The sequence below is a fragment of the Thermobia domestica genome, chromosome 5 (assembly GCF_964235325.1).
Source record: "Thermobia domestica chromosome 5, izTheDome1.hap1.1, whole genome shotgun sequence".
NCBI lineage: Eukaryota > Metazoa > Arthropoda > Insecta > Zygentoma > Lepismatidae > Thermobia > Thermobia domestica.
Window position 1 is genome coordinate 234,179,095 of NC_137458.1, and position 13,690 is coordinate 234,192,784.

The 13,690-nt window shown below is 34.4% G+C and overlaps 1 protein-coding gene across 1 annotated transcript in view; it reads left to right on the forward strand.

Annotated features, from left to right (window-relative positions):
* LOC145684800 (cuticle protein 8-like) overlaps nt 1-6,879 on the forward strand; it is a 109,518-nt gene extending 102,639 nt beyond the window's left edge. Inside the window, exon 3 of the mRNA XM_081757169.1 lies at nt 5,240-6,879. Coding sequence (XP_081613295.1) covers nt 5,240-5,668 — 429 coding nt within the window. The 3' untranslated portion in view covers nt 5,669-6,879. The remainder of the gene's footprint in view (nt 1-5,239) is intronic.
* The last annotated feature ends 6,811 nt before the right edge of the window (nt 6,880-13,690 follow it).

Below are 13,690 nucleotides of genomic sequence, written 5' to 3' on the forward strand. Positions count from 1 at the left end.
TATACCAACACTGTAATTGGGCTTATGCCTGTTGTGTTGATGGCAAATAAATAAATAATGTTTTTTAATTACCTGGGACACCTTTTATTTCTTTGATATTCACTGTCTTTAAGATGCATGACCTTTTCATTTCCTTTCAGATTTTCCGTTTGAAAAGAGTTTATTTTGTTTTATTTTTCTTTGTTACTGGTTTTCATAATCAAATGACTTCCAGTGCTTGTGGCTTTGTTGGTGGCTTTGCTCTCAATTTCTATTGGTTACAGTCGTGGTCACTTGAAAGTCAAGGAAAGGAGACTACAAAAGTATAATATAGAATAAAACAACAAACAACAGGCACCTGAGTAAGCATAGAAAGTAGATGACGATGATGAGGATGATCATTTATTTACGGATGTGTCGCAGCGAGTGAGAACACTATTTACAAATGACAGTAATTTAACATCTACATGCACAACACTTTTACCCAGTCAATCCTGTTCTCCATTCTCTCTCTGTCTGTCTCTTTCTTCCTTTCTATGCAAGGCAAAAGTTTTGAAGGGTAACAAATCCGTCTGAACGCGTATAGTGTGGTTGATGAAGGCAAAACAAACACTTCATTATTCACTTTTGGTTTGACTGGTCGCGGTTGGAAACAACGTTCAGAACAATCATGTGTTTATATCATGTTCGATGCCCTGAATTTTAAGCAGGAAAATTAGAAATGAATGTCTGCTGGTAGACATCTTGCTTTTGATGAACATCTGGACATTCGATTACCACGTTGTTATTTAAGAATAATTTCTTTCTGGGATGTTCAATTATTTTTTCTTTTATGTATTTATTTATTTAGTTTCAGTAGTACTTACTGCTTCCAGCTAAATTTGTAATTGATTTTTTTATCTAGTATTTTTGTCTTTAAAACATCTATCTAATAACATGTAAAAAAAAAAAAAAAAAAAAAAAAAAAAGACGGCGTCTCCGGGCATAGGCAAATATCCAGGTGATTATGTTTGATATGAATAGTGACAATCATAATAAAACATCCACATCCCAGAATTTCATAAGATTAGAGATGTGCGATTTGGAGATTCAAACTTCCCGTTTAAAATATCTAGACCTGTATTTCAATGTCTTTGATATTTGACCTACGTGTAGAGGGGAAGAAAAAAGTGGGAAGGTAAAGGAATGGGGTTGCAGTTATTGTGCTACGGTATTCATATCAAGGAATCCCTTAAGGTTACATACATGAAAATAGGTATTAAAACTTTAAATTTAAAATAATGAAACACATGAATGAATGTTTCTTAATAATTTATCTAGAAAAGGAAGAAAAGAGGTAGAAAGGATAATTATAATTATTTTAATAAGATCTCGGAATTAAGGTTACAGGTATGAATTTTGGTATATAGACTTTTCACTTAAATTAGTTAAACACATGTTTGAGCTTTATGCATTTTGATGAAATCCCATAATTTATGTAGTAGTAAAGCATAGTTTGTCCCTGTAAATGTGGTATCTTTCGATAGGAAATCCATCATCGCTACTTAATGCTGCTTCCAAAAAACTGTATGTATGTTCTTGCTCACTGAAAGTTGAACATGGACATACGTTGGAGTTGGTAACTAAGTAAGCTTCCATTGCTTTGACTGGGTCTTAATTTTTGGTTCATAATGATGGGTCTGTTTCATCTTCACTTATAGTCTGCCAAAAAAAAATCCTCCTGCTTTTCGTGGTACAGGGATAAAAATTCTTGGGAGCAAGTGATTCGTTCCTGCTTTTGGAAAGGTGTCACTAGCCAGGAAACCCACCGGGCAGACATCTTATGTTTGTGCATATGGTCATGAATTATTTTCTCACAGACCCCAGTGTTATCTTCATGTCTTCAACTAGTTGGCGAAAGGTTGTACTGCGGTCCTTTAATGTGGAGGCTTCCACTTCCTCAATGGTGGACTGGAATTGTCCTACCTAAACAGTATGTTCTAGGATAATCTTGGTTTAAAAATTCTGTTTTTTAATTTTATTTTTAAGATTAAGAAATAATTGTTTTGGTTTGAATTTAAATTGATGAGAAGCAAGGTAATGAGCGAAAGCTTTCTCTCGTTTTTATAACGTATAACATCGCTATTTTATTACGCTGAAAAAAATAATCGAATATGATTAAATATTACAGAAAACCAAGGAAATGAAATGGTTTCATTTTTTGTGAATCTACTTAAATAGCTAACTCCTTAAGGATGTTACCAAGTAAAGCGTCCCACTTAGGTATACACAGTGCGTAACGCCATGTCGAGGTTCCAAAGGACGAACTCGATCGTGGAGTTCTAGGTAGGAATTTTAAGTGATCAAGCTTTCGGGACACTACATTCTATCTCTTGCATTCGAAAGAAACGAGAAGTTCGTATATTCGATTACTTACTCAATCTGACAGTTAGACGCGTGGTCTTAAGAACAGACATGCACTACAACAAATTAATGACAAAGATTAATAAAGAGTACCGGCAGGGTAGGCTGGGTACACAAGCGGTAGGTCCTGGGAGCCCTTGATAGAATGCGTCACTTTGATAGACTTCCAACATGATGACTAAGTCGTCGGAAAGTGTAGTAAAACAATATTTTGAATTTTTGAAAGGTAGGCTGTTTTGTTTGGAATGATGTAAAGACACAAGAAAAAGTTAGAATTTAAATAGAGGTTTGTTGATAAAACTTTAATGGCGGACCATTTTACAAGGATGTACAATTTAAGTAGTTTAGGTCAAAGGAAGTTAATCGTTGGGTATATGATATGTGATGGAAGGCGAAGCATCATGAAGCACACACGGAACATGGGGATGAAATAATAGAACTAAAAAAGAAACTGATTTGGTCTAATAACAAGCTGGGGAAGAAAGTGCAGCAAACAAGACTAACGTAGTACAGCCGTGAGAATAGAAGTGACGCTTGAAGAGAGTATTTCACAATTCAGTCCATGAAGGCATTCTTTAGTAGTTGGTAGTAAAGTTACAGCGGTAGACAGATGAGGATGAAATTTCATTAGCTGTAGTGATAGACTTCTAAGTCCGCTTAATAATGTAACACACAATCTACACTCGTGAGCAATATTGTATAACAATGTTGAACTGTACAACGCAACAAGTATTGACGAAGTCGATTAAAACAAACATAAACTTATAGTCTCACCATAGCAGTATTGGTGTCAGTTGACTGAGTCCAGCGACGTGGATTCAACTCATCTTGAAGACGAAGGGTTTCTCCCTAGAGAGATTTGAACTGGAAGAATTTAAAGGAGCTGAAATTGATATACATACTATAGTAGTTTCATATATATATCATGTAGACAGTGAGTTGTTCCCGAGAGACTGAATGGAAGTTGATGATATCAAGCTACGAAACAAAGTTCGTATGCAAGCATATAATTTTGAATGAATCTGAATGCTGCACTGGTAACTGATAATATTTGACCCATCGAAATTTTAAAGATTAAAGGTAGAAGTGAAGGAAACGATAGAACTACCTTTCATGCCACGAAATATATATTTAGAACTTTAAAATAAAATTTAGGATAAGGCTTACTCAGATTTTGGTGCTGGCGAAAAGTAATAAATATCCACTAATGTCTATAGTAACTGGAACTTACTACGTGTTTGAAACTTAAAAATGCTATTAAATTTTAATAAAGATGAAAGAGGAGGGATGTCAAACTGTAGAAAATAGTCCTAATTTACATGTGGATGTTCTGACACATTCTTCAAGCAATAAAATGTATATCAACCTTTGGTTCTATTCTAACTATTGAGGTCAAAAGTGTAGTTACACAAAATATGAATACAAACACAGTTTTGTACTCTCTTCTTTTCAAGAAAAGGAAGATAATCTTTTCCTCTTCTAAAATAAAGTGACAATTAAGAATTTATCCGTTCAACTAGTTCTTAGTGCTCCAAGGAAGAAGAAGGAAAAAAGAAGCGAAACAAAGGGATTTAAGGAGTTTCATTTCTCTTTTTCCATCATTGACAGGAAGCAAAAATATAATGGTACACGGTAGAAAAAAAAGGAAATTGATTTTTAATATATTAATGAAAGGGTTATTCTATGAACGGCAAACAAACATTAGAATGATAAGTTACCTTCACATTATATAAATAAGCGATCTCATTGAATTGTATATATATATAATGAAATCTTTGAGTTTTACGTCCCACGGTAATGCCGGTGAGGCTAAAGGAGACGGTGATGATGAGTAATGAATTAAATGGTGGAATGAAGAAAGTGGGAGGAAACGGGAGAACCCCGAGGAAACCAACGCACACGGTGTTTGTCCACCACGAAGTTCACTTGGCGGGGGCTGGGATCGAACCCGGGACCCCAAGCACCAGAGGTGAACGCTCTACCACTGCGCCACCGCGGTCCCCTTATATATAAAAAAGACATATGTGAGTGTATTGTTCAGTCAATAACAGTCTCAGCAACACATTAATTACTGGTATTAGGAGGTAGCTGAATGCTACTTATTCGAGTTTGAAATTACATACAACTTTAATAAAAGTAAAATCTGACCAAAAAAATTAATATTACTAAAGTGTGTTATAGTTTTGATAGTACATCATTGCCAAAACTGCGACTCAGATTTGTAGTAATAGGTGAAAGTGATACTAAAATATACCTCACCAATTCTTTAATTATGATACTAGCGAGAGAACAAACAGTGCATGCAGCAACACATGTCAGAAAAACCAAGTTTTGAGAAAAATGAGAAAAATTATACTACACATTATAGTTTCTCCAAAAGTGTCTATTTATGTATAATATACCAAGTATAGGCAACAGCTTGACAGGTGTACATATCTCACTAAATGTGTATTTACGCGTAGCAAACACAATATTGTTGTTAATTCGTGTCTGACAAAACTTGACATGTGTCATTTTAGAATAAGAAGATTCAATTAGAGAACAATATAGTTGGGTTAATACAATACATTAACCTAAATTTTTAATTTCTAAACTTTAATTATCTTTCAATGATTTTTTCGGAGTTGTATGTATTTATTTTAATATTGATCATAAGTCACATTTTAATAAGCAAATGATATTACTAGTATTCTGTACAGTATATTAAACAGCGATTGTCCAGTTATTGTTATTATCTACAATTGTGCAAAATTATCAATTACATTCTTTTGGCCTGTGAAAGATATCCATTTCTTAAGTAATTTCTGTGGCATAGCATTTATTAATAATTCATTAATAATATTCATTCTGTTTGCAGGCTCATCCGAGTTACCAGTACAACTATGGAGTGAAGGACTATCACACAGGAGATTTCAAGACCCACTGGGAATCGAGAGATGGAGGCGTAGTCAAGGGACAATACAGCCTTGTCGACCCCGATGGAACTATAAGGATTGTCGACTACTTTGCAGATAGCAAAAATGGATTTAATGCAATAGTTCGCAAACACGGACCATCGTACCACAAAGTTGCAGCTGCCAGTAGGCCAGTTGTATCAATTACAAGACCAGACTACTATTCATCTTCATTGAAGTCATCGTCTTACAAATCTCCTTCATTAGTGTCGTTTACTGCTGCAAAACCAGTTTCGAACACAGGACCTATTCAGTTCCCCACTGTCAGAGATAGTGTTAGCAGTCTTTACGGTTACCCGTATTTGGGAAGCCTTGGATATGGAGCTTTTTAAGCTCGTGTTTTTGTGTCCATATAAAATGGGTAACAGACAATCATGTTGATATTGTTAAAGAGATCAGTTTTAAATTATATATAGTGAATATTGAGAGTTTATTCTTGACACAAGTGTTGCGGAATGTAACAAGAATGTAAGTAACTGACACTTATGAATTGTGATTAGATCATCATCTTCTTCATCATCTCTATAGGTAGTTTCCCATTATTGGCGGATCACTTGCCGCAACTGAGAAGCTTCCATGCTCCACGTCTTTAGCTAACCTCTTCGCCTTCATCTACAATTTTTATGTTTTGATACCGTCCATCACTTGTAGCCTCTTTCCTCCCACGTACTTTCTAGCACGTCCCTCATGATACAGTTCCTTCTTAGCCAATGTCTCAATCAGATTCTCTTTCTCTTCTTAATAATATTTAAAACTGTTCTTTTCTTTCTCACCATTTCTAACACTCTCTCATTCATTTTCCGCTTGACGCAGCTAATTCCCTCTATCCTTCTCCACATCCATATTTCGAAAGCTTCCAGTAGTGTTTCATCATTTTTGCCCCTTAATGTTCATATTTCTACCCCATACAAACAATTTCTCTACACGAAGCATTCTATGAGTCTTTCCTCAACTCGTTATTTAAGGTCCCTTATATATACAGGGTGTTCAAAACAACACCGACAACGTTTGGGAGGTAATTCCTGACACCAAGATAAGACAAAAAGCATAGACCAACGTGGGTGAACAAATGCTTCCTTTCGGAGTTATAGGCTGCCGAAAACGTGGAAAAAAATGAACTTTAAAGGTCCATAGCTCCAAAACTATGGGGTCTAACGTAGTCGGATCGAGGCTTTACTAATGAACTAATATGTGCTCTATCCAAAAATACATGCTTCAGAATCCTAGTACTTCCGTAACAATTTTATAGAGGTAGATAGTGAGTACTTCAGATTGTATGCCCGTAACCAAACTGCTTGTACAAAAATTGTTGCGTGAGTACCTTAGGATTCTAAAACATGTATTTTTGGATAGAGGACATATTAGTTCCTAAGTAAAGTCTTGACCCGACTCTGGTAGGTTCCATAGTTTTGGAGCTATGGACCTTTAAAGTTCATTTTTTATGTTTTCGATAGCCTAAGAAGCATTTGTGCACCCAGGTTGGTCTATACTTTTCGTCTTACTTTGGTGTCAGGAATCACCTCCCAAACGTTGTCGGTGTTGTTTTGAAACACCCTATATATATATATATATATATATATATATATATATATATATATATATATATATATATATATACTCAAGCATTCCCGCTTTGTTTTGAAGCATATATATACATAAAAAGTCAAACAAAACATGTAAACTTTTTATGAAGTAATAGACAAGCTCTGCTTAAGTAACCTGAAATTTTCTCATCGTTTTTAATCAATTGTTTTATTATACGTAACCAAGGCGCTCTCAATATATTTTTAACAACAGAAACATTGAACTTAAGATAAACGGTTGCTGCTTATAAACAAAATTGATAGTTTGAATTACAGTTAAATATACTGCAAAAAATAGTGGATCAAACTTCGTAATGAATCGAACTATAACTTGCTTTGTTATAGTTGTACACATTTTTTAAAAAGTGATGTTTTAGACATTTACTTAAGATAGAGAAGTTTTAGTAGAATTTGTTTTATAAAACATATTAGCTACAAAATATATCAACAACAGAAAACTAAAATGAAAGAAACTGATAGGAATTACATAGAATCAATAATGTTAGTTTCGTAGTAAACCAATGCGCAATACCACATGAAATGTGGATACTCGTAGCTTACGCTTTAGCTTACGTAGGATACGCTTTAGCTTACTACCATTCATCACTTCACTAATTTCAGGAAGCACATTACCTCAGAGACATATTGCTCATTTTTTGTGTAAATGATACCCCGTTTAATCCTACAGCACATGAGTTTGACGTTGTCTTCTTGACCTGTGTATTTTCTCACGGTTGCTCCGTTTTCTTGCACTTTCTAATTCCACTAACCCTTTCATTATAATTCGCTTCAATTTATTTGCCTTCTTCAGTTTATAATAATATTTCTAGAGCATGTACATTATAGACTGCATGTTATTTCGCTAATTGAAGCATGTGCTGCCATAATAATGGTTGTTGATATATTTGGGCATTGTTCATAATTTTGTATAAATAATAATAAAATTCTTTCCATTACTAAACTTCGTAATTATTTGGGAAACTTGACAATGTATAAGGTAATGTAGAAGATTCAAATTACTTCGTCAAGTGCATGTGAATTTTTGTTGCCCATCCAATAATATATATGATACAATAATCAAAACCTTTTAACTATAATATGCCATTAACAGTACTATTACTTCACAAACACAAAACTAACCACAATCGCGAGGTTTGTTATTAGTCATTATACAGAGAATAAACTTTCAGTATTCACTCAAAATAATGGCAAATGCAAATAAAGGTTAAAGACAATGTTAAAAATAGACAAGTTACATATCCATATTATGTTTCTGTGTAGAAATCAAATACGTAAGTAAAACATAAAAAGATTTTGGTTGATTTAGTATTTTGTACCATAATTATTTAATGTGTTCTATGAATTAAGATCAAAGAAAATATCGAGTGTTTTTACAAATATGTATACTTTAGCGTTCAATTTTAGTACTGTAATTAAATAAGCAGAAAACTGTAAAGTTAATTTGAATATTCAAAATTAAATTATTTATAAAAGATAAAGAAATGGAATGAGAATTAACTTTAATGGATGTGAAAGGACTGTATTAAGAGTTAAGAGTTAAAACGCCCTATCTATATTCACAAAAAAAAAAAAAAAAAAAAAAAACATTGTCTACCGTGTGTATTCTGATGTATTTATCGCCTTAAAATTCCCATATTTGCAGGAGATATAGGAAAATTTCAAACATATAAGTAAACTATGATCTTTGGCTTCTACTATCATGTAGAAATAGAGATCGACCATTCTAGTTCTTAACATTATACTGTAGAGTATATCAGTGTTTATAAAACTCTTTTAAGTTAAAAATCACTTTTATTTGTGAGATGTTCTACGGATCACCTTATTTTTGTCCCTTCGAAGCAAATTTACCATCACAAAGCACCATGTGTATGCTTAAACTTTTGAAATACCTAGGTAGTATTAATTAAAATTTTATATTGGTATTATTAGAATAAAACATATTAATTTTTTAAATGTTGAATGTTGTCAAGGATATTTTTATAACTAATAATTCATCTACGAGTATATAAACTATAAGAATTATAATAATCTTTATATTATTAAATTGAACAATCTAAGATTTGTATCCAAGGCAATCTATTGCTGTTTAGCCTTAGTGTGTCATTGAGAATTCATTTGAATTTTATATTTTATGACTTCATTGGACTAATGTTCAATTTAAGAGCACAACAAGAGGACAGTCCCGACCGAGAACCACAGTTTGAGAAACACTGCTTTATATTATTATCTCAGTTAATCCAAAGAACACATATATCTGCACATGCTCGAATGAGAAGAATGAATGTGTTGTTTTATTATAAATTAGTATGTCTATATACGTATATATGTTAATTTGTATGCATGTAAAAGAGTATATGATTACATATTTTAATATTATAAGCATGTTATTTACTACATTTTTTTCTGTAAGATGTTCAATTTTATCACGTTGTATATACTGTTAAGTTAAACTGCAAGCTGTCCGTAAATTATTTACCTCATTAAAGGTTTAATTATTTTTATTACAAACAGTTGAATATTATGTAGATAAAGATTCAATATTATAGTAAATATGCTTTATTTTTTTCGAATATTATTTCTTTAATGAAGAAAAATGTTCACCCAAAAACCTAAAAAATATTAACAAAATATACATCTAATTAATATACTTCTTACCGACGAAGTAGACAGTTAAAATTCTATATCCTTAATGGTAGGTACCAAGACTGAATCCAACAAAACTCATTTTGAAAGTTGTTTTCCTTCAGTTCTATTTGGTGGATGTTGAAATGACACCATCAAATACATATTAGGTCCTAGCCTTCTGTATTAACAAAAGAAAAAAGCCTTCACACTTTCCCAAACGATAAATTTTGTTATCTATCTCCATTTCTTTTTCTTACTACAGATATATGGTACTAGGACATTTTCAAAAGGTTCCCACCTAACTCTGAATTAGCGTGTCACTATTAATAACAGCCGTTCATGACATATAGTGCCGTTCTGACATATACAGCATTTCAAGTAAGAAATAATGTATAAAATTTCAATTGTATAGCTGCATCAGTTCGTTGGAGGTAGTCAATTAAATTAGTCACTGTACGTAGAGCTATCCCTTATGACAATGTTCCAGTCTACACGAGTGTTGTTGTCAAAGTTGTAGTGGAAGACTGTTGCTTCGACGACATTCAGCATTCTTCCCTACAGCAGTACAGATGTAGCACTGCTATCTTGGAAACAACAACCGTGCGAGCTCGAGTATTGTCATGCAGTACGCGAACGAGTGACTAATTCAAATGACTGTGTCTATCGAAATGACAGTTGAAACTTATACACAATTCCTTCCATAGATGGCACTGTACACCACGAACGGCTTCTTAGCAGTGGTGCGATATTTTAGCGCGGAAATATATGGAACCACCTCGTAGGGGTATACAAAATTATTTACAACTCTTTCTTTACTCCATAACAGAACTACTTTTTTAACAATTGAAACCTGTTAAATTAATCACTTCTAATTGACCGTTGTATTACGTAGGAGCACCCTTTCACAATGTCTGAGGAATATCGGAGACAAATGTTGAGGAAAGAAGATAAGGTAGTAAAATGGAATAAAACATGTGTTGGTAGTGTATTTGTATTGATGGATCCACAAGTAGTAAACCTGCCAAACAACTCACTACACTATTGATGTTCTTGCTCCTTTGTTACTACTGTATTTTATCACCGTAATCTTACCTGCCAGCTCCTTTCTCACTTTATGTACTTTATCACGAGACGGAGTGGTAAGCTGTAACATCACAGAGCAGTCAGTTCGAAATCACTGAAATGAACAATATAAAGTTTCTCTGTACTTTTTAATGATTACCTCTGCAACTAGATAGTGAAGATAAGGCTTAGAAAGTGTGCTTAAATGACCAATTTTGTCATAGGTGTTTATATTTCCTCTTGTGAATTGTATCTAAAATTGAAGGATTTATTAATACCCTATTTTCTTTCCCAGGAGCTAAAATACGTTGATTCTCTTTGTTTACATAATTCAGAACAGAATTATAGTTCCTGCTGAATAGATTACACTTAAGTATCTCAAAATATTCGAATGTTGTCTTGGTAATTCTTTACAACGCTGGTGTGGCTATTCTAGCATATGTGGAGATTCCATATCGTTGTGGTATATGTATTATCGCTACCTTATTATGAAAAAGAGGTAACATAACATGTTGGCAATTAATAATGTACCCCCTCCCACAAAATAAAGAACCAAGAATACAAATAGCACAACGATATGGAATCTCCACACGTACATCATCATAATCATACTACTACTACTACTACTTATTTTTACATTGAGAACAGAACCCAACCAACCCCTGCGGGACTCCTAACATGTTCCTACTACTACTACTACTTATACTAAAGCAAACTTACCCTACACTAAGTATTTCAATGCTTCAACTTACCTCACATTGTATGTGGGTATAGTTTACCGACCTCCACAAGACTATATTCACTGATTTCGCACCCGTCACAAACTGGAATACGCATAAGAATCCCGAGAGAAATTTTCGATCTGAATTTACCACGCCTACTCGTCACACTAAACAGTTCTCGAATGTTCTTTCCTACTTAACACACTTCGGGTTAATACACTGATAAGCTCGATCAGTGGCAATATATACATATAACAAGGCCACTCCAAGCATTGAATACAATTACACTTTAAGAATCATCTTAATGAAATAAGGATCTCATACTTCACAACACGCACTACCATTTAATATTTAAAAATTCAACGAAAAGTAATCAATACATTATAATTTTCTGCATGAAGCAACGAACTACTTACCAGTTTAAGTGTTCCGAAACACTCCAGAAATACAACTTTCGCTACATGCGCGCACACATACTCATTATAATGTAAACAATCAACATGGCTTCCAGCCGTCAAATTTTATTACGCAAGACCTTTTGTAATTTTTAAATTAAATTTAAAGCTACTTATAGATAATCTGCAATCTTCGTTACCAGCCATATTAAATCGACAACATATCTACATAAAAATAAAGCAGAAAGTGCACTTCTACCTACTCGGGAAATACTACACCAGGATCTAATATATAACCGTTGTCTTTAATTAGGACTATTATTAATAGAATAAAATCGTCCACAAAAAATAAATAAAATAAAAATAAAAATAAATTAATAAACGTTGACTGATAGCAAGGAATTCGTATTATTATTCAGTTCAGACTCTTTTGTTCTCCCAAATTCTGTCGAACCTCAAAATACGTAAAACGATTATTATGCCTATTATCACCGTTCGATTTGAACCATGGTGTTTCCTATTTGAGTTTTTTTGTTCAGTTCATTATGTTCAATCGTTTTCGAGATATTTCCATGGAAAGATTAAAATGGGCCACCCTGTATATATATATATCTGTATATATATATATATATATATATATATATATATATATATATATATATATATATATTACGTACGTGCAAAAGTTCTACCCGATTTTGGTGTGCATATGGATGTGCAAAGAACACAAAATGTAACTCACCTAGGAGTGTGTATAATCACTAGCATGATAAATGACCTCTTGCCATCCTTCCGGCAGAAGATGAATCCCACCCCAATAAAAATTAGCTGGTTTGGCGTTGAGGAACTTGCAGAAGGCTCTTTTCACAGCATCAACATCAACAAAGTTTTCCCCAGTGAAGGTGTTTTGCACAGTGCGAAAAAGGTGGAAATATATAGGGGAAGAGTCAGGGGAGTAGGGCGAGTGGAGTAAAACCTCCCAAATAAGGTCCATTAGCTTCTGACATGTCATTGCAGCAGTATGTGGCTTAGCATTATCATGTTGGTGGATAACCCCTTGGCGATTGACAAGGCCTGGCCGCTTCGACCACAATGATTCCTGATTCCTACAGTTTTTCGAGCATTGACAGTAGAAGGCTTTATTACTAGTTTGATTAGGTTCTAGGACCTCACAATGAATGCTTCCTTTAACATCCCACCCGACACTCAACAACACTTACTTGGGATTAAGTTCTTCTTTGGATATCGCTGGGGGCGGTTCAGAAACACGACTCACAGTCCTGCGACGTTTCACGTTCCGATTTCTCATCGCCGGTGACAATGAGTGTCAAGAATGGATCTTTTTTATACCGGGAAAGCAATGCAACACATTTCGTGACTCGACATTCTCGTTGAGTTGCACTCAACTGATGTGGAACCCAACGATTGAACTTTGTGACGAAACCCTGAGCCACAAGCCTACTTTCCACTATTGTCCGGTGTACCTGGAAGGTTACAGCTAATTCCTTTACAGCTGGCCTCGGACTTACTGTTATGGCGTGGTCCAGATCGTCTCCGGAAAACGCTGATGGACGCCCTGATCGTGGTTGATTGTGACAGCTTCTGTTGCCGTTCCTGATTTTCCGAAACCAACGACGACATGTGTTTTCTTCGATTACATCCTCATCATACACTTGCCTAGTGTTGCGGCAGGCCAAGGCCGCACTACTGACTTTATTGAACTCCTATAGTAACAGTGTCTCACGTGTTCCTTATTGGTCTCCATTTGATCGGCACTACACTCTTTCCAGTTACGAGCCACTCGTACACACTCATTGCCTGCTGCTGCTGTACTGTTCTCCCGATGACGTGTTCTGGTGCAAACGGGTAGAACTTTTGCATATACCTCATATATATATGAGGTCGTTAAAAGTGGGGGGGGGGGCAAGATATGATCTGAATATTTG